Genomic DNA, 22,799 nt, shown 5'->3' with positions numbered 1-22,799 from the left:
GCAAGCCTGTTAGCTCATTGATTTCACTCGACAGACTGCCGTTTGTTCCGTTACATCCTTTTCTATCCTCTTCCCTCGGAAAGATATTCTCTTTTATTCATCGTTAATAGAATTGCGTTTTGAGTTCTATCGAGAATTCTCCGCGCCACGTGGATTGGCCCTTCTCATCCGTTTCTCAGTCGGACTTTTCAGAGAGAAAGAGAGCAATCGTTTCTGGATCGAGATTCTCTTAATAAGTTCGTTGCGAATGATGACGCTTTTCAACGTTTTCTCTTATCGATAGATAGAATAATTCTCAATCTTATTCATAGAATATTCGCGCATGTAAAGAGGAAAGAGTTACTTATAATTCTTGCAGAACTTAATTATTTTTTACTCTAATATTTTATTATTTCATATTGTCATCGTAAAATTTAAACAATATTCTAATCTGAAATTAATTTTACTTGTTAGTAATATATATAAAAAATATAACAACAGTAAAACATATATTAGATAAAATATTAATTATATTAATAATTATTATTAAGTAATAATTATATTAATATAATAATTATTAATTTCCATTACCATATATCTATCGTTATAGAAAATGTTTGCATTATTGTTTTATTACATGGATTTTGACGTTTATTAATTAATATTTTGATTTATTTTATCATATTAATAATAAAAAAAGAATGATAAAATGTACTTAATTGTAATTTTATAAAACAAACAATTTAATTATTCTTTTCTCGTCAAAAACGTTTAAAACTTCGCATTTTAAAAAATTTAATTCTTAACGTTTTAATTGTTAACGTTATTGTTAATGTTAATTAATTTTTCACGTTAATTTCGGTAAGATAGCATTTTCTGTCTCCTTTTGCATAACGGAAATGTATAATCATTATATCCGGCATTCATTAAATAACAAAATAAGTGAATAAAAGAGAGGGGAAAAATGCTCTCGTTCACTTCTAGTCTCGTTTTTTAAAATCGATGTACCATGGAAAGAGCTCTTCTGGAGGCAGCGCGCGCGATAAATTAATACGCTTTATCGCGGCTTCTTCAGGACCGTCCCGGCCGCTGTCGCCGTCAAAGGAAGCCGCGATCACCATCCACGGGATCGTACAGTTAATGCGGATGCGCTCCTTCTTGTGTCTCGCGAGTGCTTCCTTTCGGATTTCGTCCTCTTACCGCGACCGCGTATCCTGCCTACTTTGTTGAGTATTTCTTCGCGTCGTCAACTTAACAGTTTGTTACGCGCAAATATCCTTGGGAGCTCATAAAAAAGTAATTAGCTCTCTTTGGCTTGTAAAGTTAAAAATAATCTTCTGCATCCTTATGGTAAACGATAAGGTCTGTACGTATGAGTTGCAACGAGACTACGAGTCATCGTAAAAATTATTCTGATACTGTATATCGGGCTGATATTTTTTTAGGAATAAATTAAAATATAAAAAAATATGTGGTAAAAAGAGAGAAATTGAAATTATAAATTAGATAATTGAATATATTATCATATATAACAATATATAAAAGATTAAAGTTACGTGTATATATAAATTATAATTATATTGCCGATACACTGTATGGAAATGTGATCATTATATGAGATCCATCCTGAGATCATTGTCAACTAGTTTGATGCTTATGAGCTATTTCCATGTCGATCACGAGTCGCGTGAATCGTGGAACCTATCTCTATCTTGTTCATCTCATACAATATCAAAAAGTTTGCCCTCTCTCTCTCTTTTTCTCTCTCCCTCTTTTTCTATACATCTTGTCTTTGATTACCATATCTCTTTCTATTTTTTATTAACATTGATCCACTATTTCCTCGCTTCTCGCGCTTTTTCCGCGATTGTCAGATCAAAAGACGAATTGTCGATTGTACGATAAAATCTGTATTAGTTACACTTCGGATTGGCGACTTGTATTAAAGAACGATACGAAACATACGGTATCGATATTATATGGTAATAATCACATATTGATATGTGTAATTTGTTATCATGATATAAAATATTATGAAAGTAATTTCTCAATATTTTTTTCACACACGCTTACCTAATTTGCAAAATCAAAACCTATGTTTTTTTTGTGATACTTAAACTCCCCTGACATTTATTAATTGATATCGTGTGCAGCATTATCGATAGCAGTAGTAGCGCAAATGTATTGTCAGACACAAGTCACGCGTACGTGTGCACGCGTAAGATGATAAGACAATTAGCCTTGATTGTTAGAAACTCCGCGGCTTAGTTCAAATGCGCTTTTTTTTCTCGGTAAACATAGGATTAGCATAGATTTTTTCCAAGGTCTTAACGTGCAGTAATTTATGATAATCAATAAAAAACAAGGTTGCTCTCTTTCTCTCTCTCATATATTTCTTCGATTCGAGCGAGGCATTGAGAATAAAATTCCGAAAATATCTTTAAATATAAAAAACAATAAAATGTTAATCGAAAATTAATACTTACATTATAATATTTACAAAATACCTGATAATGAATACGAGAGGGAGATGTAATTTGAAGGAACTCTTTTTATTGTACGCGCGCATTGTTAAGTTGTGTACAATTATGTTCATCGAACATGCATTTCGTCTAATAATACTGTGCTGGAGGTGTTACAATTCATGTAGAAGTTAAAATTAAATATCAATTAAATAGAGCGTTATTATAAATAAATTATAGGGGGGAGGGATTACTTAATCTACGAATTATTTTATATTATCCGTGCCACATTACGCAGTATATATATTACTTACACAAATTCCTTTCTAATGCGATTCGATCTCTGCGATTAATTTACGTTTCTTCGATACGTTTATTGTTAATTACAATTCGCAGACAATCGGTATATTAAAGTATAATTTCCGTAATGGCGTTGAATAGAGTACGATTTTTATCAGTCAGTTTTCTGTTACATTAAAAAACACTTGTGTGAAATTTGAGTTTAGATTCTTTGATAACATGTAAAATCTACGTCATTCTATATTTTCGCAATGAGAATTAAGACGAAGATCCCAAAAGTGCGATCAATGTGTCGTTTTTAATAAAGACTGAGTAATTTTAAATAACGTCGAATGAAGTAGAAGATCGAATTATTATCTCGTTTAAAGATTTTCCGGTTCCTGTAGAAATCGGATTTAATTTTACTAACAAAGAAAGATGATTACCTTTCTAATACGTTCGCAGAGATTTGAAGGTAGCAGGGAGATCTGCTCCTACATTGTGATTGCCCAGGAGAAATTTGTGCCTGGTAATCCCGATTTCAATAAGAATCATATTATTAATCCTCTCGACTTACGTCCCTCGATTGATTCTTGCGAGACGAATAACTCGCGCGCGTCTTCGGACGAATCCCCGGAGCTAATTTCTTCTCTTATCGTTCGAACCGTGCGAGACGTATTATCATCATATTTTTTATCGATCGTCGACGCAACGAGGAAGAAAATCCGTATCAGTCTTTGACTTTCGCCTTTTCCTCTATACGTCTTATTTGCAAACCGTGATCCATTCCTCCACCGTGCAATTTTGACACTTTACCATGCAGCACCAGCGAAATTTGCAATGACACAGCTCCGTTCGTCGCTGTCGTACCACGTTGTAGCCTCTGCCGCAGCACAAACTGGCGCATCCGTCACCGGCGGTGCTGGTCTTGTTGCACTTGCGACCTGCGGTGCCCGCGATGTCGGTCGTCGAGTCCCGTTCGCAAAAGTTGGGCGATTTCTGATAGTAAAAGAGCTGTTTCGCGAGATCCCGGGGCTTCCTCCTGCGGCCGTGATGCTTCCTCTGTCTCTGCCGATCCGGCCGCCTCCGACGCGATCCTCGAATTCTGACCGACGGTGTCACGCTTCCCAGATTGCTCTGCGTCACCAGCACGGCGCTCCGGAAACGTTCTTTCAAGATCTTGCCGACTATCCGGAAGTCCGGCGTGACCTTCCAGCAGGTCTTCAGCTCGCACGAGCCGGACATGCCGTGGCACTTGCAGCGTATCTGCATGTTGCTCGCTACTGCCTGTAATCGAGTCGCAATGTTTGTGAGACGATTTAAAATGGAAAATATGAATTATTTATGATCATTATTTTTTTTATTTGACATCGAATATAAATAAAATAAACATAAGATACTGTTAATTAAACTCAAATAAGATAAATATGAGGGAAAAATAGAATGGTTTTAAAAAGGGATTTCTCTCGAAGAAATTTCATATTTCAATTGAATAAAATTCAGATCAATTCAAAATTGATTCAAGAATCCATAGAAAATCCATAGAGAATCCATAAAAAAGAGCACGACCAAAAATGCCTTATACATTCACGATTCTGAGCAAAATTGCAAAGAAGCCGCTTCCACATTCGATTGACTTTGTATAAAACGTCTCTCGTCTTTTTCATTTCTGCCGCGAACCCGAGTCTCTTTTTCGTTCGTGGCCTTCAATCCGGCAGAATCGAATCCCTCCCTCAGATTGCGATATCCGCGATGCCGTCGTTACGACGTCGTCTGAAAAAACGCCGGTTCTAACACGCTGTACAAACAGGTACGAGTCGCACGGATGCGCAGGGTGGTCAAGAGGGCAAGGTAAGGGACAAGAGGGGAAAGAAGGAGGGCTTAGTTTCTTTTAAACAAAGAGGTGTCGCGTACAAAACAGTTAATGAGTCTACGGCTGGGTGGTCCAGCCCGAGGCTTCGTCTTAATAACGTCGAGGCGAGAGAACGAGCGTGGAGAGGTCCATGGAGGAGAGGAGGAGCTTTCTCTCTCCTCTTTGTTCTCTAACTTTCTTTCTCTTTTTCCACATATACCTTTCTTCGTTCCTCCCCCTCTCTGTCTTTCTCTCTCTTTCTCGCTTTTTTCGCTCTTTTATCACAGCGATAGGAGGGAAGGAAGAAGACCGCGCACATCGCTAAAAAGTAAAAGCCGGCGAAAAGGTAGGAGGGAGAAGAATCGAGAGGAGAATCGCACGCAGGATAACTCGAAGCTCTCTCACGGACCCACGCAGGACGGCGTGCGAGCTACATTATTCCGCAGACGGACGTGGCACGCGATTGCGAATTCGCTTCCTCTCCGTTTAACGGTACATTTCTTGCGCGCGCGTTTCTGTGCTTTAAGATTTAAGATGGCGCATATTATATTTATCGTGGGATACTGCGTGTATGTACGAAAGTTATACTATAAAAGACGAGTTTTCTCCCATTAACCTAATTAATTAAAAAATGCAGTTCGGCTTTTTTGGTCGATAGGATCGTTCAATGTTTGCGTGTATATAATAATATATAAATTGATATATTAAATGGAGTAGCTAAAGAAGAAATTTTATGAACATTTTAATTAGTATTTCTGTTTTTTTTTTAAATTTAAATGCTATATCAAAAGATGTGTATAAAATGTTAATAGATATATACGTATAAAATGTGTATAGATATATACATATGATCTACATATCACGAAGTTTTATATCAAATTTAAAAAAATCATTTATTACAAATTCGAAAATGTTAGAAACGATTAATTCATTATAATTCGTATTTCCCTCAAAATAAAATAAAATATATATCTCTAATACATTTTTTAGATACGCAACTTCACAATAAAATAAAAATAAAAACAATACAAGATACATAATATTTCTTCTTTTTGTATCTCTTCATTAATAACCACTCATATCCAGAATTTAACGACGTCAAAATTGCAAGAGTAGCACTTACCAAACGACCGGCTTGATTATTGTGTAGATTCACCGTAGACTGTATGTCGCCGACTTTCTCCCGCGTGTCTAGGAACTGTCTCGAGAACTCTAGGCCGTAGTCGAGATTGTGAGAGCAGCCACCCCACTTCCATTGAACGCCTTTGACATCCGCCGGCGTTTTACCCTTATAGCTCGAAGGATCGCAATTGCAGGAAACTAGGCGACCCATGCTGCAGGCGCGAGCCACATTGTGAGCTACACCAGCGGCCAAGATCGCGTACGCAAACGCCGTCTCTCTGTAACCTATAACAGATCGATAATTAGTTCTCCGTTCATCTCCCACTCCGTTTCGACGATGGTATGAAAAAACGCGAATCAACCCTTTTTCACAATTCATCTATTATATTATAATAAATTGATGTACAAGATACTGTTTTTTTTCACGTGTTTCTTGTTATTTTTTTCTCTAATAGAAATATTGAGATATTAATATAAGTTTCCAGATATAAATAGTTATAAACTTAAAAATGTTCACGGATTAAATCTGATAATGACAAGTAGATAATGCAAGCTTATTTAATATATATCATACGTCACGTGCTGCGTCGATCTTTCTATATAAATGGTGGAGCAGATGCGCCGACAGGTAGTTGAAGATGCGACGCATCCGAGAAAGATCCGTAGTTGTCTCCGTTAGCAAATTGCTATCCGTCGTCGGCGACACCGATGGACACGAGGCGGATAATATACGCAAGACTTGCGCTCTATCGCATTCGCTCCTCTCGCCTCACTCTCGAGTAAAGACAGAGATCATGAAACAGCGGGACACCGGAGGAGCTTCCGTAGAAGGAACTTCGGTAGCGAGTTCGGGATGCGACGGGCCGACAGACAGACAGCCATCAGGCGCAGTTCAGAGGTAGATTATTCAACCGTCCGTCAAAACAAAGCGCGGCCATCAGCAGCGGCGGCCGGCGGGCACATCCACATGTCCGCATGTATAATATAAACGATTTCGCGACGGGGTGCCCGAGAAGTGATACGATGCCAAACGTCCCTGCGAGAGTCCGTCTGCGAATAAATCGCGATTTCTCGCCCGATTCTTCGGAAATCGCGAACGATCGCATATAGTATTAAAACGATTCTCTCCTTTCCTTGGTTCTTCTCGCGTTGACAGAGGTATTTATTCGAATTGGAAAAGTGAGGAATTTTAATATTAAAAATCTGGGGGATATAAAAATTACACATGATTTTTTACATCTTGAAAATTAAATAATTTCGTAAATATTGATTTCTCCCGATTATAATGAGCTTATTAAAGGATTATAATGATATGATTAGCATGATATAAAACAAATATCAACGACAATGAGAAATCTTTTTGGGATCGCTGTCAACTCTGCTACTAGATCAGCCGACAGAATGGACCTGTTTAATCGTTTAGCGTAGAAGGTAATCGGACAGCTGGCAACTGATTACGTCGCTCTTCGGAACGAAACGCGACGACGTTGAAGAGACTTCTTCGTGAATCCTGGGATCTCCAGGGCATTTTTTCTGAGATTCCCCGAGTCGATAGAAATGTCGGGAACCCCAGGGTGGACCCACTAATTTTCGGCGCGCACCATCGAACTCGATATCGCGACTCGATACCAAGGACGCTAAAGCGCACGCCGAGAAACGCGCATTGCTCGCTGGAATGAGACAAGGGAGGTCCTTTATATGGTTACACGGTGGGAGGAGTGGTTGAGAGTTTTCGCTATATACGGCTATTGGCAGCAATGGCTGCTTTATAATGCAGATAGCTACCGTGCCGCGAAACCGTCGCTGTTTCCCGACAACGAAAAGGACGGAGGGAGCGCATAATAAATCCTCCGCGGAGAGCTGTACGTCTCTTCTCTCAGGGACAGCGGAGAATCCAAGGTGGAAGGCGGAGAAGAATCCCGTGGAACGCGCAGCGATCTCTGTTCCTTCGCTTCTCCGTCGTAGAGGTCTTGACGTAGCGACGTAGTGACGGATGGTGGCCCCGCGCTACTCTCGCGTGTCAGGCCCGAATCGCTATTTAGATAACTCAATAGATAGCGACCGGGAGGTCCCAGCAAGAATACGACGAGTGTCCTTCGGGAACCGATAGTCACAGAAGACACAAATCAAACGGGTTCAACGAAACCACTCGATTAACAAGCATTTTCTTTATACTTCTCTTTTATCTTCATATTACTCTTACTGTTACTATTAGCATATGTATAATATATAATATTTAAATTTGAAAAATCAAGAAAATATCTGCGAACAATACTTTAAAATTATAGATATACTAGATTTTTAAAAAATCTTTTATGAAATTTAGTTATTGATCTGTATTGAATGAGAGAAGGAGAGAATAAATTAAAGATTACTACTCGTATATATTGTTACTACTATTCGTTGATATCTTATTATGATAGATTAACATAAAAGATTAACAAATTGTTAAAATTTCTATTATAGAATGTATTGTTTCGTATAGTTATTTTAACGATTTAATGCACGTTCAAGAGACTCATATAAGAATATGTCTTTTATAAATTTCAAATAAAAATGTGTAAACTGTAGATGTTTGACAAGTTTGTTCCATCAATGGGATTATTTTGAGATCGATTTGAGCAAAAATCTTGTTTGACCATTTTTTAATTAATGTATAAGATTATGCAATCTTGGTTTATATGTATTCATTACTCATTATATAATATCTTCGTCTTCGCTTCTTAACGATGTTTCTTAACGAGTTCTATACACGTTCGAGCTCATTTTTATGGAATCCTTCGTCGTCAGAATTCGCTGTTCGAAGGGTCAAAGAATGAGAATCAATGGTCTTAGAAATAGAAGAAAGAGCTTTCATTTCGACGTTTTAGGCATTTCCATATTTATAGCTATAAATCCTGTCGACGCGGAGCATCATTGCGGTGATCCGGTGTCGGCAACGGGTCCGTCCTTCTTGTGTGGGCTTCACGGTCCGGTCGGAGCGGTCGAAGATCGGTTCCGTGTACTTTTCATAATACATTAAGTCGTTTTGCCGAAACCCGACGATAGGCGAGAAAAGTCGGAGCAAGAGGGGCGAAGGGAAAGCAGAACCGCGTTGAGAGCAACGAGAGGGCAAGAGGACCGTGTCCGAGTGACTTAGCTACAAGCGGTTCTTGTCGAGATGCCGGACCCGGGGCCCGAATTTGACACGGTGGATTTCTCGCAAACCGTCTTCTCTCTCTCCACCTGGCCACCGATGCCTTAAAGAAGGGAACGGTGGCTGTTGGTCGATGGACAGTGGAGGTACGCGCTTTTCTCGGAAGCTACTGCCCTCTGACTCGAGAGCCAAAATCTAATAACGACCGACGGTTGTTGCCGATGTTACGGATAATCGATGAATCCAACCTTTTTCGCGTGCTTGGTCCCGCGCTGGGACGAATGTAAGGGGGTTTTTGTCGCGCGCGAAACATCCGTGCGATTGATGCGACCATTTGGGATTCCTCCGCAGAATGGCATGCCATTCGTGCAGCGACTAAACACATTGTATACATAGGGAATATAAAAAGAAATTTATACAATTTTGTACGCGATAAAAAGCTACGTCCTTTACGACGTAGAAATTTGAAAAAATCATCAAATATATAATTCGCTTATTTTACACTTCATTTTTCCATCATAATAATAGTATGTACATCAAAAAACGAATCAAGGAGAATGATGGGAAGGCGATATTTACGAGGCGATTTTGCGAGAAAAGGAATTAAATTCGTCGGAGTAAGTACCGAAGGTATCTCGTTAGAATTCCACGATTGGTCAGAACGGGTCGCTTTACATAACTCTTGAAAAAGTCGTGGAATCGACACCTCCTCCCGTCTCGCGGGCAAAAAAGGCGTACCGATCCACGGAGGCAGATAACAAGGGGCCGGGATGCGGGCCTCCGGACACGAGCTTAAGCTTTCAGGTCAGGTGCGCCCGATGTCGCGCTCTCGCGCATTCGTCCGACACGATATATGTTTCCTCTTTCGGCGCACGTACACGCCACGACGAATTTATATGTCACACTGGAATAGGCCGACCGCAGGGTCTTCTTATGGAATTGGGACAGGTTTTCGGAGTCTACCGCGGGTAGGTTACGCCGTGCGCTTTGATTTAAGAAAACGCGTCGCTTCGCCTCCCCTCGCCATCAACGCGACGTCGTAAAAGATTCCACTTTGTATTATTCCCTCGAGAAACACGTACGCGATTACACGATGAGGAATCATTCAGAATTTTTATCCGTAGACGCGAAATATCATCGAATAAAATTTTCCGGTTGGATTCTTTTGCTTAGCGTGTTTTGTACAGCTCATATATTACACGTTGAGATAGCAAAGATACTATTTTTTGTGATAGTCACAAAAATCTAATAATTAATAATTATGTCTATAAAAAAATATACGTTGAATTTAATAGCGTAATAAGATATTTTGTTTTTGACAAATGTAGATTTGAACTTGTTATTTGAATAGTTGGCTTTTTTATCTTGGGCAAGATGGATTTATTTTCGTTCATAAAAATTATCTTATGTGCATAGAATGATTTAATTATATACTCCGAAAAAATTACCAAGGAACTTGTTCCTGAAATTACGTTGTTCTGAGGGATCTGCAACGTATGGTGTAAAAACTTTCGGCTGCTTTCGTATTGTTTTTCACATAATTTTATCTGTCATTTCTCAGTTCTTTAATGGGGTCTTATACATTTCGTTCATTTGTATTTATGGCGCGAACCGCGACGAATTTAATGATCCAGGAAACATTAATTCGCCATTAGCGAGCCGGCAGTTTATTAATCACGAGTTCAGATCTGATCAGATAATTTCGCTCGTTAAGTATTCTTAGTACCTCGTTGAAGAAGGACGCTGTTCTGTTGAATTCTGCTGCTAGGTGTGAGGGACGAGCAATTCCACCTATGCCACATGAACTGATACTGACACTCAGATATGGCCATTTGCAGCCCCTCCGTCGCGGCTGCGGTAACATCGGGATTTTTATAGCAAAGCTCGCGTTGCTCCTTCGTCAATCCTGGGATGCCGCTACAGACGACGTTGCTGCGGCTTCTCTCCCAATCATCCACGGAATTGCTCATTAGGCTAACTGCGCTGAAAAATATAGTGAAATATTAATCATTTCTTCGCCATAAGCGGTTACGATTACGATAATAGACCGTGTCATGATTAAATACGTAAAATGAGCATCTTTTTTATCGAGATTAAATGAGCTGGGAGACGTATAGGCGAAATAAATGCGACCGCTTCTATCCTTGATACAGAAATCGCACATCATATTTCAAGCAACGTAATTACATTGTTTCAAGTTTCTTATGTAAATGCAGAAAAATCTCTGTAAAGCAAGGAAACCATTAAACGCGGTATGGAAGTATAAAAAAAATAATGGAGTCTTTACGTTTTTCAACGAGTCTTTTTACGGTTAATAAAATATTATCGATGGACGCGCGTAATTAATTCCATCAGATCGATTTAAATCGCAAGTTTCGAATAGCGAAGCGAATAATTTTCCCACGGGAGCGGTCGATCGATTTAAGTAATTTTGGCTTCGGAAAATCAATGATCTTCTTTCAGTCATTCATAGCTCTCTTAATACTTTTATTCTCTACTTGTTTCCGATTATCAGAATTTCACAGATGATCGCGATGCATCAGACATTTGTTAAAGGTACTTTTTTTCAATCTTCGCAACTTTGATAATTTTTTCGATTATCAGGTACTCGTGCGGACATGCAACGTGTGAAAACGTTGGTTAACTCCCTTGACGCCTTTCTCGGAATATCTCGCGGAAGAGAAATTGCTTTGCGTGTCATAAATCACCATCTGATTTATCACGTGTCCGAAGGTTTTCACAAAATCTCCAATATTAATTTTAATGAGAAATTCTTTGACTACATTGTATAATTGAATACACTGTTGCTGCTCCATCGTCAAATCTCGAGAAAATTACAGCATCTCATGAGAAATTAACGAAGGAGAAAAAAAAAAAACGTGTAATAAGCTACAAGTATTTACCGCCAAGTTAGAACCCGCATCCTAGTCTTTTCATCGCCGTTATTTCTCTTCCCGGTTGCGAACGTACATATTAGTTTAGCATGTGTCGAGTGTAATTAGTGACGACGTGCGGAAGCACGGGAGCAGCCGGTCAAGCTCACCACCTGGTTAAACTCGCGAAACTGATTATCGTTGAGTTCTTCGCGGATAACGGTGCGCAAGCAATTGCACTATGGATGATTACCGGTACTTAGATTGTAGGAAGCATCGATATTTTACGATGAATATCTCAGGAAAAGAAGGGGAACAATAAACGATATTTATCGACATGCTCTTTGAGATAACATTCGATTAATTGGCATTTTTGCTTTCGATTAAAAAATTATATTTTCTAATGTAATATAATTTTGAATTGGTAGCAAATAATTTTAAAAGTAACTGTATTATTTTTAATTTCTATTTCTATTTAAATACGATAATATATATCTTAATAGTGATGCCAAATTATTATTTAATTCATATATAATAAAATATAATTGACATCTCTGTTTTAAATCGCGATTTCTAAATTTTGCTTGGACAGATGGGGACTCTCGCCTGATGGAATCGAAAGCATTCATTGCGTATCAAAAGTCGGAACCGGCTGCATCTCTGAATCCGTACGATGCAGCACTAATCGCGGTCTGGGGCACCGATTTTATGGCCGCACGCGCACTTTTGCGCACGCGTGCACCGCGTACGGGCGTCCGCTTTCTTTCGACTTTACGAGGCCGGGGTCAAGAGGTGCGAACGCTCTCAAAGAGCCGATATAAAACCGTTTCTATCTTGCCGTCTGTTTCTGCCATAGCGCGCCCTGCACGAAGGGAGCACGGCAGAAGAGAAGGCTCGCGCGTTCGGCCCCTTCCCCTTACATCATGCGTATCTTGCTCCCATCCCCCGCTTGGTCGCGATAACGGCATTCATCTCCTGGAAGAGGAGCTCTTAAAGCGCTATCTTAAGCGACGGCTGCTGCCTAATGGTCACGTATTACGGCGTACCGGGTGTTAATTAATTTCGAGGTGGAGAAAAGAAACGACAGCAGCGTGCGTGCGTGAGTGCGTGCGTCGAAAACGTGCGTGGGTCTATCGAAAGAAAGAGATAGGAGGGTTGCCGGTTCGTTTCGTTCGCTGCGAGACCAGCAAAGTTGTCATTTCCTGTTACCGTGTACTTTACCAAAATGCTAGACGATTGTATTAGGATTTTTTACAGCCTTTTTAATAGCTTGTCGAGTATTTATACAGTTAATAAATGGTAAGCTATAAACTAGACTTTTATCGAATTGTTGGGTTAACATTCCGCTTTTCCGATATGGATTTAATTTTTTAAACTGAAATGTTTATTTTAAAACGGCAGAATTTCTTAAGATTTGAAAATGCTCGTATTTTTGATAGGTTATCTGTCGTAAAAAGAATTATAGCGATGCGTGCATCTCTTAAGCATTTTTATAATACTTAAGCTAAAATTATCATTTTAAAATTAATTGAATTGAGTTATTTCTCTTTTTCTTTCTCTATTTCTCTCCACGTATGCAATTTATAAAGAATGGCAAAAAGTGTAGCAAAAGTTAAAAATTTCCTGCGGTACGTTCAGTCAAGAGAGATAATAATTTTATGAAAATTAACGTACGTCGTTAACATGCGAACATATGGTCAAATATTCCTATCGACGATCGTGAAACTCGCAAGATTGGTCAGCAGCGCGAAAAGATCGCCATGGCATCCTTCACGATCATTAATCTGCTTGTAGCGTCTCTCGGAGCGGTTTATTTTTTTTCTTTGAAGGGACTCTCGGAGGGTCCTGCAGGATGTTACGGGTGCAAGGCTCTCCGCGGGTCGTCCGGTTATCTGCGGGTACAAATTAGCGGACGAGCTTCTTCTAAAGTAAAAGCTGCGTATAGCACCCGCGTGAACGAAGAAAGAGGAGCAAGACGAAGAAGAAATTGACGACGGCGAACAAGGACGGGAAGAATGGGTGATAACAAGAAGAAAAAGGAAAAAAGGTCTCGATGATACTACGTAGTGTGGGAAAAGAACGACGGGGTTTTAGGGTCGCCGAGGTTATTGAGAGCTCCCATTACCAGTACACCGTTGCAGCATTGCTATCTTTCGCGCTATTGATGATCTACCGAAAGCAGATTAATGATCTTAACTCCTCCAACAAATTACGGAAGACACCGAGTACCTGCGGAGGAAGTCGGATTGTATCAAGAGATTCTTCTGCTACCTTTCGCGCACACGTGTGTTTCGACTTTCCCCCTTGTGCATGCATCTCACTTCGCGATTAAAGTATGAGGCGAATACGTGAAGCAATTATTTTACCGTATCGCTTATAGCGACCGTGCAAAGCTTTGTTTACTAATCTTATTATCAGCAATTATTCTAAATTATGCATGTATGTTTATTCTATCAAGAACATAATTTCTTGATCAAACATGTCTCGCGATGTATACATAAAATGTGCAATTAAAAATGGATGAGAATTTATTGTATAATATTTTTCAAATTTTTGTTAAAAAATTCTTTCCTATGATTAAAAAGATCGGCGCTGTTCTGTGAGATTGATTAAGAGTTCACATCAAATAAATTAAAGATTAATTATTTTACGATAAATGCGGTGCGATATATTATCAATTAAGAATTACACTCATTTAATGCTACACTTGGAAAATGAAGTAACAAGATGACGTAAGCGCAATTTTTTGCGCAAACGCTTGGCATTGCGCTTTTAGCGGCCGTTATAATTCCATTTTGCTTCGGATGTTCAATCTCATGGGAACCCGCTGGGCAAATCGGAGACGAGATACGCGAGCGCGTGTCCCGCATTTTTGCAATAATCCAAGGGATCGCACAAGAATCCAAGATGGCGACGATGCAGGAGGAAAGAGAGAGAGAGAAAGAGATGCGCGTATTTTATTTAATCCCCGTTCCCCGTTCTGCTCGCGGAGATGAGGGAGGGGAACACGGTACGGAATTTCACATCTAATGGGATATATCTAGTGGGAAGAAAGAGAGAGAGAACTCGCTTTTTTTCACTATCCGACTCACGAGAATACCTGCGGTAGATATCGAGGTGCCTCGCTCTTCCCTCGATCTTTACGAGAGTAAATCGATTTCGCGGCGAGTACATTGTAAGGAATGCGATAGTCCGCGAATTACGTTCTGCAGATGGTATCTAACGCATAAGTTACGGCGACCTGTAACTTTGCGATAAAACAAGATTCCCCTCTAGTTCGTCAATTCCTCCAGCGATCTCTCGTAAAATATTTCGAATTACAAAATCTTCTTTCCTTAATAAATCGTTAAGTTTCCGTTTACTTCTCTTCTGCCTAATAAATATAAATTTCCTGAAAATGATATTGCATCCGAGAGGCTGCAAACCGCGACTTATCCATTCGGTCGTTAAGTTATCGCACTTCTATAAGCTCTAATTTTCGATCGTATTTTTCACGTTATCTGAAACGTTGTCTTAATATTGACCTTACCGAGTTTCTTTCTCCTCGCAATTAAATTTAATGTATCATTTAAATCAACATAAGATAAAGTTTTAATTTTGAAGGAGAGTTTCATTAACATAGCGTATATGTGCACGTATCGGTTTGATACTGATTGTCTAATTGGTTGTGAGACAATTAAATAAATTGATATTTCATAAGATTCATGTATTCAGCAACTGTACTTGCTAAGTTTGAAAAATTGAAACAGCTGATAATTTAAAAAATCTGACAATAATGATTATATGAATAAATAGTCATACCTTTAACAATAAAATAAAGTTGAGAGATATTTTAAAGTTTGCAAATCTTTAAATGGATTTTATCGACTCGTAAGATGTTTAAAGTACACATAGCTCCCACATCAAACTTTGTCATCACTTTTATTCGCCACGATTTATTCGCGACGCGTAAATCCGCATCGCGCAAGAAATACCGTGTACCACCAGGATATATTAGGAAAAGCTGTGTACACATACGTGTCAAAACGTTGAGAATGCGTGTTGTCGTGCGCGCGCGAGCCAGTTTATTGACTATTATATCATCAAAACCGTAATTCAATGCCTGCAAGTCCGACTCGTATAAGTATGTATGTGAATGTGCGTGAATTTACATACACGTGCGCCAACGCACGTCCTATTCCCGGATGCTAGGCGTAATTATTTACAAGAGGCAGCGTGGGTCTGAGAGAAGAGCCTGTCGCTGTTGACGAAGAGTCGTTCGTGTGTATATATTTCGAGGACTCGTGGCGAATCATTGGCGATTATCGCATACGATATCTCGCCGGACGACGACAAATGAGAAACGTTATTATCGAAATGCTGCGATTATAAAATTTATTACTTGACACTTTTATACCGGATTTTACGACTATAGTGCCTGATTGACAGTTCTACAAGTTTTGCTAATGCAGCGAACTTTGTTTATCGACACGATAACTTAATGATGACGATAATGATGACGATAAATTAACTGATGAGAGAGAAAGGGAGAATCTTGAGTGTTGCATAAGTGAGAAGATGATCTCTAATATAATATTGTTTAATATTAAATATTATTTGCCAAATAGGATAGAAAGGATGTGTACTTCGGTTAGTAATTTTAAACAATCTCCCATGCAATTTTGACTTGGAATTATTTGGCGTTTTTTAAGAATTTTTAATATAAAAAAAATTTTAATTAATTATATAATCCTTCTTAAAATGTGTATTTGCTTTATTTAAATGCCTAAAGCAATCTTTTTCAATTCGCGACGAACGCGCATTGTCCGAGAATCGTCACCTCATCGATGACTTTTCGTAAAAAAAAGTCTGGTTTGGAGCTATCCTAGGACACAAGGCGCGATTAGTATTACGCTCGAAGAGCTATAATAAAGATCGCAGCGGGATCCATTCTTCGTAATACAGAGCCCGGTTGGAACGGCCTATTTGCACTTCGTCATTGTGTATCCCTGTGGACCGCCGGATCGAAGAAACGCGTCCTATTGACGGATTCTTTCCGCAGAGGAAACCAAGAGAGTGGACGGAGTCAGGAGCACAGAAGATGCGCTGGGGAAAAAGACGAAGGAAGAAGCCGGTCGTGCTACCGCGCTCGTAAATTTCTCTCGGCGAGATTAGACACGGCGACCGCTGCTCTCGTCGCAGCTTCTCCTCGGTTGTCCCGCGACATTGTCGTGCTCTTCGTGTACTTTCCACCGCGGGATGGACAACGTGAATTTCGTGAACGACTTCGCGATTTGAAGCGCTCCGTCGCAGCGGACGAATAAAGCCGAGCGAGAGTGACGTTTTGACGTCTGCATTATGGTGCATCGTATCGGAGTATCGTGTGGATTGAAGTATGAGGTATAAAACGGCCTCCCCAGAAGAGTATTCGCGGCGATGGTGAAGTGTGAAGTGTGACGGGGAAAAAGAAGAGGACGAAGAGGATGAGAGAGAAAGGATCGGAGAAATCGTGTATCGCTAGTCAATCACGAAGAAGAATGTATCAAACGTTTAAGCGAAAATAAATTGGCGATTTGAGAGTGGACGAACACGTAGTGAATCATGAATATGTATAAGTCAACATGTGTATAATCTGAGAACGATTATACGCGTATAATCATACAAATTTGATGTGTACAAAAGAGATGCTCTATTCTAATTAGTGAAATTTACGTGAAATTGAAAAAGATTTGCATACTTCGAGTCTTATGATCGAATTTAAATTTTTATGAATATTAAGAAACTATTTTATATTTTAGATATTAATGAAGTTATAACATATCAATAATTTCTACAATAGCATCGATTGATTCGATAAATTTGTCATATTTTACTCTTAATTACCAACATAATTAGAAGAGCACAATGTTTCTTATCTATATTATAGTATTAATTATAATAACTAATTAATGAATTAGATTTATATTATTAATTTATAATATAATTCTCTTTTTTTTGTTTCTTTCATGAGATTAATTAACGAATATAAAAATAATTTATATATATGAATTTTTAGATATAGCAACGATATGACATCGAAAAATATTCACACTAAAGTTCATGTATTACAATCTTGACTCTAACAATCGTGATTCTATAAATCATACTCTAAAAAGATAAAGAAATTTAATACGTGATTATTGAATCGTAATGATAGTTACCGACGATGTTCGAAGAGAATCAACAATAGAGCAACAGCGGGACCGATTTTCGTGGCGATCCTGGACGGCGGTCTTTCGTATGCGCGTCCTGTACGAGACGGAGGCATTCTGTCATCGCCTCGAGGACGTTTCCTCTTCTTTGCGCGGCTTGCCCACTTTAAAAGAGTTGAGTGCGACCCTTCGTCCAGGGCTGCACACCCCTAGCACCCAAATGGAAGGACCCCTCGTTCGAGACGATGCTGAAGTTGCTCTCGTTCTTTTTCTCCCTCTCTCTTTCTTTCTCCCTTCTTTGCTCTCTTTCTCTTTCTCCCTTCGTATGCCTTTCTCTTTCTTTGCCTGTATTCTCCGGTCCCTCTCCTACTCTTTTCGCTGCGGTGCCTGTGATCAGCAGCCTGGCACGCGTCGAGGACTCCACCTCGCCCCGGGCACCGGCGCTTCTCCTTTGACGTTCCGTGCGATTCGAGAACTCCCAGTTTCGCTGCTTCGAGGGTTCGTTTCGAAAACTACCCCGAGACAATAATATTCTGCGGCGATCGAGCAATTCATCGAGGGTATGTGTCTCGATCTCGGCTCTCGTGACAGCTTATTGCGTCGGCATGCTTGCTCGATGACGTTTCGTTGACGACGTTCTCGAAACCTTCCTTTCCTTCTTGTGACTCGTTTCTCTGGTAATGACGCTTCGTTATCCTTTGATGCACCACTTACACGTACGTTCTCTCGTTAAGGATATCCGTTGCGTTTATCGATGAGAGAACAGTATTTGACGGTCGAGAGATGTCGAGCAATTTCGCTCAATATTGTTAGATATACTTATCTTTGGAAGGGAAATACTGTCGATATTCTCTGAACGAAATGTGGAGAACCTTAGCGTACTCCAAACTTCGTCGAGGTATACGATGAGGTCACTATCACTTTGTTGCACCGGCTCCCTCTCTATTCTCGTCTTTGGCATTCTCTTCGGCGTTGGAGGAAGATTTCAGCATAGCTCGCGTTTATCTTGCAATGATTTCTTTATCCGATTTGTACTGCAAAGTCGCGGATTACGGCATCTTTCTTGGCAAAATCTATCCGAAGATCCAGTGACATCTTGTCGTCCTTTCGCCCTCTGTTCTAGTACGTTCTAATACGCTTCTATCGCTTTCTTCCAATCTCTCGATGAAGGTGGAAAGAGAGAGGACTTGATGTCTCACTCGGCACTTCCGGTGTGTGTGCGCTCGCGGCGAAGTGTCAAGCTCAAATAAAAGAAAAGTCGCCCTTCGGATCCTCCTACTCCTCCCACATACGGACCATCACAATCTTCCCCCTTCCTCGCCTCTTAGGTACAGGTCCTCTTCCTCTTTCTCCTCAACCGCTTGTTCCTCTTCCACCGCAGTTTCCTCTGCCTCTCTCCCTCGCAACCGCGCCTATCTTTCGCTCCGCTCGTGCAAACAGTCGAATAGCAAACTTCCCGCGATCGTCACACAGTGTGAACGATGACGACAGAACCAGGCGAGGCTTTGAAGATTGCGGAAGAGAAAGATGTGAAAGAATGGGGAAAGGGAAGGAAGAGAGACTTGATCCGCTTCTAGGGACTCTAGAAGCGAAGGTGTCAACGTATTTGATCACGTTTGTGAAAAATTTCCCGCCGAAGTCGAAGACAGGGTTCGATTAAAGATCGATTGAGATTGTCAAAAAATTACGAACGAGACGGAGGAGATAATAAAAAATTTCGTGAATGTCAGGGAGCACAGTGTATGATCGGGACGTATATGATGATCGAGAGTAACCGTTCAATCTAGGAACGCGAGAAGATCGCGCACTTTTGTTATCCCCGTTATCCTTCCCTCTTTTCTGTTCGCTAACACGCTACCGTAGAACCGGAGAGATGGACAGAATCTGGACGATTCCACCTCTGTTCAAGACCGACGAGGAGCTGTCAGGAAGATCGCTCTGTCTATGATGAACTCGGTGCGCAGTGCGCGGCTACGGGGGCTCTCCTCGCCCTCCCATAGGGAGAGAAAGGAGAGATAGGGAGCAGTATAGGCACGAAGGAACCAACTACCCCCCCACCATAACCACCACCATCCGGACACGACCACCACCACCATCGGCCACTACCCCGAGATTCGATATGAAAGACGAAGAGAGATGGACAGAAACGGAACAAGGCTTGGACAAGGACGACGTGATGTCGAGAGACTGTGACGGAAAAAGAGAAATAGCGAAGATAGAATGCGTGCGAGAAAGAGTAAGGTGGAAAAATGAGTGCACCATAGTTCGCATTCTGCATCTCTCTTTTTCCCTTTTCCTCCCACTCTGCACCCTGCACCCTTTTTTTCGCTTTCGGGGCGGCTCCATTTCATTCTTGAAAAATTGCCTAAAATACTTTCTCTTGACTCAACAAGTACGCTAATATTAGCGATCTGAATTTTTTCGAGATATGTTTATCGTGAAATATTTATTTTTTTTATAAATTTTATTTATTCATTGCAATTTATATGTATATATAATGTCCTGACATATTGCATTAACGCTATTTTATTTTCTATTTTATTATTTTTTCAATTCATGCGATTTTCAGTGAAGAGAATTTGTTATGTTCTAAATTTTTCGTAAGAAAATTTATGAAAAATAAAAGGGTTTAAAAGAAATCATTTTCACTTGAATCGCTCAACAGAAATATTTTCGTACATCGACATTAATACTTATATTAATAATACTAATGTTTTAATCAATATTAAATTTTAAATTATTTTTTTTATAATCGATTATTTAACGTTTCTTTAAAGAATTTCTTCAAAGTGCGATTTTTTATGTGTTTGTGTATATTTTTTATGTGATTGCATTAAAATTCTAAATCATCGAATTTTATTCAATCATTGAACAGTTATTATATCATCTTTTATTGTGTGAATTCATTCAATTATTTGTCGATATCACTTACGATTAATTAAAAATTGAATGCACTGTTTACATATGTTTTCATTTCTTAAAGTGCATATTTTGCTTTGCTATGAATGCATATGAACAAGCAGATTATCTCCTCGTTCCAAAAGGTCTCATTGCATTTTCTTGAACCCAGCTTCTGAGATTTATATCTTGCGTTGGACCGAAAGAAAGGAAAACAGACAGGAAGGAAGGAAGGTTGTCCGAGATCACATGACAGGATAAGTGGGAGGAGCGAAATTCCCCTACCTAACTTCACTTGGAGGGGTCAATCGGCATGATTGAGGTTTATCTTCCTCCCTTATATAAACTATCGCGTCCGCCTACGCTCATCCCCTCTATTCTTTAAATTTTCCCTTAAATTCTGTGGTTTGTACAAAGGGTGTTATTGGTATTATTTTATCAATCTTTTGCTAACGAGGTAAAAGAATAAAAGGCGACAATTGTCGTTCGTATTCGTTCCAAAATATTTAGTATTTTCCGCTATTATTTTTTGCGTGACTTAGATAAAATGTAAGGGAATATACTTGACGATTTTTCCTTTCCCATTTTTCTGATGCGATATTGAGTTGCTTTTCTTTTTTAAAACAAAGTAGCTTACACTCGTTAAATGGCATTTCAATATAATAAACGCAATTGACAAGAAAAATGTATATTTTTAAAATATCTATCTTCCTTTCGCCTACATACATGCGCATAGTTCCTTTTCACTGTTCACAATCAGACATAAAAAAGCAGATGAGTACCTGAATCAAAATATTTATTTACGTTGCTATCTACGTGTATATTTCATCATTGACTCGTTTTCCTCTGTATCCAATTAGCAGCGCATCCGATATAATATCCGTCCGATGAAGATCGGTTGATGCCGCGATCATGAGAATCGCGAGGGAGCAAGAGAACTCCCTGTATCTACATCCCCCGTCTCTCGCCCTCTCTTTCCTTCGGGCTACCTCCGATTTCTCGTCGATGCGATATGCAAGTGCAGATTTCATCGACGTGGTCGCTGAACTGGCAATTAGCCGCAACGACCCCGGCTCGTGTAGTCACCCCACCGCGCCACGTGGTCGAAGATCAAACGACGTCCTGACACAAAGCGCAGCCAGTTGGGGTCTCTCCCGATAATCGGTGGCGACGCCGTTCTTGTAGAGGACGGATGAATCCGCGGCGACTCGTTTGGTCACCCTCACCCGCGACCTTTGACCTATGCTTAATTAGGATCCACGTGCCGACGAAAAACAGGTGTGGGCAATTCGCCGACAATCGTATACGGTTGACGAGATCGTCGATTCGGATAAACAAAAGTGCAGAAATAAATTTCTATCGACAAGAAGTTTTAGGAGAAAAAAATCAAATTAATTAAATATTATATATTATCCCTGCAAAATAATAATAATAAAGCTTTATTTTAATCAACTTCCATTGACATGTTATGGAAAATTTGTTTACTGACGAAATACTAACACAATAGTTTGTTTTAATTATTAATTTTAATTATCGATATGCATTCACTCTTCACATTTTCAATTTTAAAATGTAAAAAGAAATAAAAGAAAATGTACTTTGTTAGACTTAGTCTTATCTTTGGAGCAGCTCAATGTCTATCATGATTTGACTGCAAATCAGCGCAACACTATTATCGCATTTTCAAACAACGTACCTCGTGGCACCGTTATCTTGGAAATTATAGGTAGATTGAGCGGCGATTTATCGCTAGATCATATTATCAGCGCGTATATTGATAAACACGTGATTTCTTTTGCCTCGCGGATCAATCACGTTCCATTCATTTTGCAGAGAAACACTTACTGCCGGTTTCGATATCTTGTACAGATAATACCATTCGTGCTTCCAGAGAAAGCCCTGGAAGTCCGCTTTTTCTGTGCCCGATTTCGTCTCTCTGTCTCTTTTTCTCTGTCGTACCTTGTCGTGTACCTTTAGAGCGTATTCTCTGTCATCCTATCAGGGTGCATTATGCACTTATCGAGTGTC

The 22,799-nt window shown here is 39.7% G+C and overlaps 1 protein-coding gene across 3 annotated transcripts in view; it reads right to left on the bottom strand.

Moving 5' to 3' along the window:
• Positions 1-2,399: 2,399 nt before the first annotated feature.
• Positions 2,400-22,799, bottom strand: part of Wnt10 (Wnt oncogene analog 10) — a 56,309-nt gene continuing 35,909 nt past the window's right edge. For 2 of the 3 annotated variants that reach the window (XM_083083024.1, XM_083083023.1), the window contains exons 4-6: positions 10,557-10,813; positions 5,696-5,979; positions 2,400-4,007 (exon numbers count right to left, since the gene is read on the bottom strand). In XM_083083024.1, the coding sequence (XP_082939150.1) occupies positions 3,486-4,007; positions 5,696-5,979; positions 10,557-10,800 (1,050 nt within the window). In that variant the 5' untranslated portion in view covers positions 10,801-10,813 and the 3' untranslated portion in view covers positions 2,400-3,485. Of the gene's footprint in view, positions 4,008-5,695; positions 5,980-10,556; positions 10,814-17,882; positions 19,801-22,799 lie in introns of those variants that run through there. The other variant, XM_083083022.1, reaches the window with a different exon arrangement.

Source organism: Camponotus vicinus, unplaced genomic scaffold (assembly GCF_025532165.1).
Source record: "Camponotus vicinus isolate PSW18456_S1 unplaced genomic scaffold, iyCamVici1.0 SCAF_11, whole genome shotgun sequence".
Classification (NCBI taxonomy): domain Eukaryota; kingdom Metazoa; phylum Arthropoda; class Insecta; order Hymenoptera; family Formicidae; genus Camponotus; species Camponotus vicinus.
This window is presented reverse-complemented; position numbering and strand designations above follow the sequence as displayed.